This window comes from Capsicum annuum, chromosome 6, assembly GCF_002878395.1.
Source record: "Capsicum annuum cultivar UCD-10X-F1 chromosome 6, UCD10Xv1.1, whole genome shotgun sequence".
Taxonomy (NCBI): Eukaryota; Viridiplantae; Streptophyta; class Magnoliopsida; order Solanales; family Solanaceae; genus Capsicum; species Capsicum annuum.
In genome coordinates this window covers 222,741,899-222,745,537 of record NC_061116.1, presented here as the reverse complement: position 1 = coordinate 222,745,537, position 3,639 = coordinate 222,741,899, and the positions used below count along the sequence as shown (strand labels likewise).

The 3,639-nt window shown below is 31.8% G+C and overlaps 1 protein-coding gene across 1 annotated transcript; it reads left to right on the top strand.

The window, feature by feature from the left end:
- The first annotated feature begins 537 nt into the window (after positions 1 to 537).
- Positions 538 to 3,399, top strand: LOC107874621 (cytochrome P450 71A9). Its single transcript, XM_016721383.2, has 3 exons — positions 538 to 935; positions 1,447 to 1,982; positions 2,562 to 3,399. Exons 1-3 carry the CDS (start codon positions 572 to 574, stop codon positions 3,174 to 3,176), a joined length of 1,515 nt encoding a protein of 504 aa, XP_016576869.2. The 5' UTR covers positions 538 to 571; the 3' UTR covers positions 3,177 to 3,399.
- Positions 3,400 to 3,639: the final 240 nt, after the last annotated feature.

Sequence of the window (3,639 nt, the reverse complement as noted above, 5' to 3'; positions counted from 1 at the left end):
CATCTTTCTTTTCTTTTTACTAGTTTATTTCAAATAAAATGTTCCTTTTTTTTATAATTAATAAATTTTTTAATAAAAATATAATATATGATACATTCAAAATCACGACATTAACAAGTATTTTTGTTATATTAACTAAACTTTCAATTTCATATTATAAAAATCATATGTTCTTTGTATTTTTTTAATATCTTATACTCGTTTGGTACAAGAAATTAGAGATAAGAAATAATTAATTTTAGGTTGAACTTATTCATTTAGTTCAAGTAAAATGCATAGAAAAACTCATTTCATGATTAATTATTTTGAAATTATAAAATTATTTTATTTCATCTTGAGAGTAAAATAATTAATCCCGAATAATTTGCTTCCACCTAAACCGCCCTTTTATGTTCAAACAAGACAAATTATGGGAGTTGAAAATTTTTATCCTCTCTGCGAGTTGGTTCACTTGGCCAACCATATAATTCGAAGTTTCTAGTTGTGGTAGTAAATACCAAATTGGCCGCTGTTTCCTCATCTATAATAGTAAGAAAGATGGTTGCCCCCTCTACGTCAAACCTCAAGCAAAATGAATTTCATTTTTTTCTCGGAGATGTTATCTTCTTTCGTTCTCTTTTTGTTCATAGTATTTTCTTTCACAAAGAAGAAAAACAAAGGAAAAAAGCTCCCTCCAAGTCCTAAGAAACTGCCTATTATAGGAAACCTTCATCAACTTGGAAAATTGCCTCATCGTTCACTTCAAAAACTTTCAAATGAATATGGTGATTTCATTTTCTTGCAATTAGGTTCTATCCCAACTCTGGTTGTCTCCTCAGCTGATGTTGCCAAAGAGATCTTTAGAACACATGATGTTGCTTTCGCTGGCCGTCCTGCTTTATATGCTGCCAGAAAACTTAGCTATAATTGTTGTAACGTATCTTTTGCACCTTACGGTAAGCTGTTAGAGAAAATACGTTTTTATTTATTTAATGATATATGTCTTTTACATACTACTTTACGTGTGGTTGTGATTCATTTTTTCTTTTGTATGGGCAAATGTTTGTAACAATGAGTGGCAATATAGACAGATCTAACATTTGGAATTTACCGGTGTCTAGTGCCACACTGTTAATTTCTGATCATAAACGTTATCCTTGATACCTCGTATGTTTATGTATGTATATATACACACACATAAGAGTACTGTATGTGTGTGTGAGAGAGACAGTTTCTAATGGGTGAGTTTGCGGGTGGCGTGACACCCCTTCTTCACTTTGAGATCTGCCCATGTGTGGGTACAAGACTTTGAAATATTGAAGATCTATAACTGCTCAAATATCATGTTGAATTGTATGTCCTCTTATAACATAAATTAAACTTATGTTGAATTATACGTTTTTTTTTATATAAAACTTATATCGTGGGAAAATATATGTTTTATTGACTCTATTATGTCTTCAATAGGTGATTACTGGAGAGAGGTTCGGAAAATCTTAGTGTTGGAGTTGCTAAGCGCAAAGAGAGTACAAAGTTTCTCATCAATTCGAGATGAGGAAGTGAGTCATTTGGTTCAACAAGTTGGCAATTCTTTGAACTCATCTATCAACATAAGTGCAGGGGCACTAGCCTTATCGAATAATGTTGTTTGTCGTGTGGCTTTTGGCAAAGGGAGTAATGAAAGAGGAGGAGAAAATAATGGGGAGAAAATGTTTCATGAAATTCTTTATGAAACACAAGAATTGTTGGGTGGATTTAATATTGCTGATTATTTTCCTAACATGGCATGGATCAACAAAGTTAATGGGCTAGATAAAAGACTGGAAAAGAATTTTAGAGAATTGGATAAGTACTATGACAAAGTAATAGAGGATCATGTTGATTCAAGAAATTGGATTAAACAAAGAGATGATGAAGATCTTGTTGATGTGTTGCTTCGAATTCAAAAGGATCCAAACCAAGATGTTCCTCTCCAAGATAGTCACATCAAGGGCCTTCTTGCTGTAAGTTTGTTACGTTCTTTATCATTATCAATTCTTTCCGAAGAATTTAACTTATATTGTACATGATATATACAACGGTATAGAAAAAAATTATAGGATCTAAGTAATTCAAAAGTAAAACTTTATAGTCTTGAAAATAAAATAGATTACATGTAATATAACCGTAGAAAAAAACTAATGATATTTTAATGGGTAGTAATTACTGGCTCGCGCCGGCAAGAGTTTAGTCGATTCCCTACTCCCTTGCGTGAAATATTTGATGCGACGCCTGGTCCATATTACATTTTAAAAAAAAAAAAAATTATTTTTATAATATCTAGCTATTAATTTTACTACTTTGTTTTTCATTACCTTGAATTTGTTAAAACTAGCTATAGTATGAGTATGACATTATTTTTGTCAAACTAGTATATAGAAGTGACTAGTTTCTAATTCAGGCCTCCATATTTCTTTTGTTTGGCCATTCTCTTTTAAAATTATGTTTGTTGTTTTTTGCTTTCAATTTATAACTGAAAAAACTTGTTGAATCTATAATTTTTTCTTCTAATTTATAAACTGAATATTATTATGCATGAACAGGATATATTTATAGCGGGAACAGATACATCATCAACAACCATAGAATGGGTCATGGCAGAACTCATATTAAATCCAAGAATCATGAAAAAAGCTCAACAAGAAGTAAGACAAGTTGCTAAGGGAAAACACAAGGTCCAAGAAACTGATCTTTACAAACTCGAATACTTGAAATTGATCATCAAAGAAACTCTTAGACTTCATCCACCAGCCCCATTACTAGTACCTCGAGTAACAATTTCTAGTTGCAAAATAATGGACTACGAAGTCCCAGCAAATACAAGAATCCTCATCAACGCGACAGCAATTATGACCGATCCAAAATACTGGGAAGATCCCTTGACGTTTTTGCCAGAGAGATTCTTGAATAAGGAGATTGATTATAGAGGACAAAATTTCGAGTTTTTGCCATTTGGAGCAGGAAGAAGAGGGTGTCCAGGAATTAATTTTTCTATACCACTTGTTGAGCTTGCCATTGCTAATTTATTATTTCATTATGAATGGTCACTTCCTGAAGGAATGAAAGCGAAGGACCTTGATATGGAAGAAGCTTTGGGGCTTACTATGCACAAGAAAACTCCCCTTTGCTTAGTAGCTTCTTATTATGAGTTGTACTAGTAGTTGTGCAAACACTTACCACTTTTTTTTTTTTTCGAATTTGTTATATGTAGTAGCTCCATCTCTATAAGGCACAAGTAAAGTTTGCGTACCTTTTACCTTCCTCAAATTTAATTTGTGAGATTACATATTGAGTACTCTATGCAAACATCCCGGATATAATATTATCTCTTGTATACTACTTGCTACTTTGAATAAATGTAAACTCATCAACAAGACTGAGTATAATTACACTCAATATATTGTACAAAGTGTATTTAAAATAAACAATTTGTTGTATATATAATATATGTACATTGTATAATTTACATCCCATATTGAAGTTTCAAGAGAGTAGAATTTGATGTGAAGACTTTAGCTGTAATATCTAAACCCTTTGACTATTACACCTAGCTTTTGAGTTGAAGTTACGTATCCTAATTCATATTTGGCAAAAATTCAAGTATACTTAGCTGTAATATCT

Coding starts and splice junctions, on each gene's coding strand:
- LOC107874621 (XM_016721383.2), top strand. CDS start 572: ATGAATTTCATTTTTTTCTCGGAGATGTTATCTTCTTTCGTTCTCTTT. Junction 936..1,446: donor CGTATCTTTTGCACCTTACG/GTAAGCTGTTAG, acceptor TGTCTTCAATAG/GTGATTACTGGAGAGAGGTT. Junction 1,983..2,561: donor ACATCAAGGGCCTTCTTGCT/GTAAGTTTGTTA, acceptor ATGCATGAACAG/GATATATTTATAGCGGGAAC.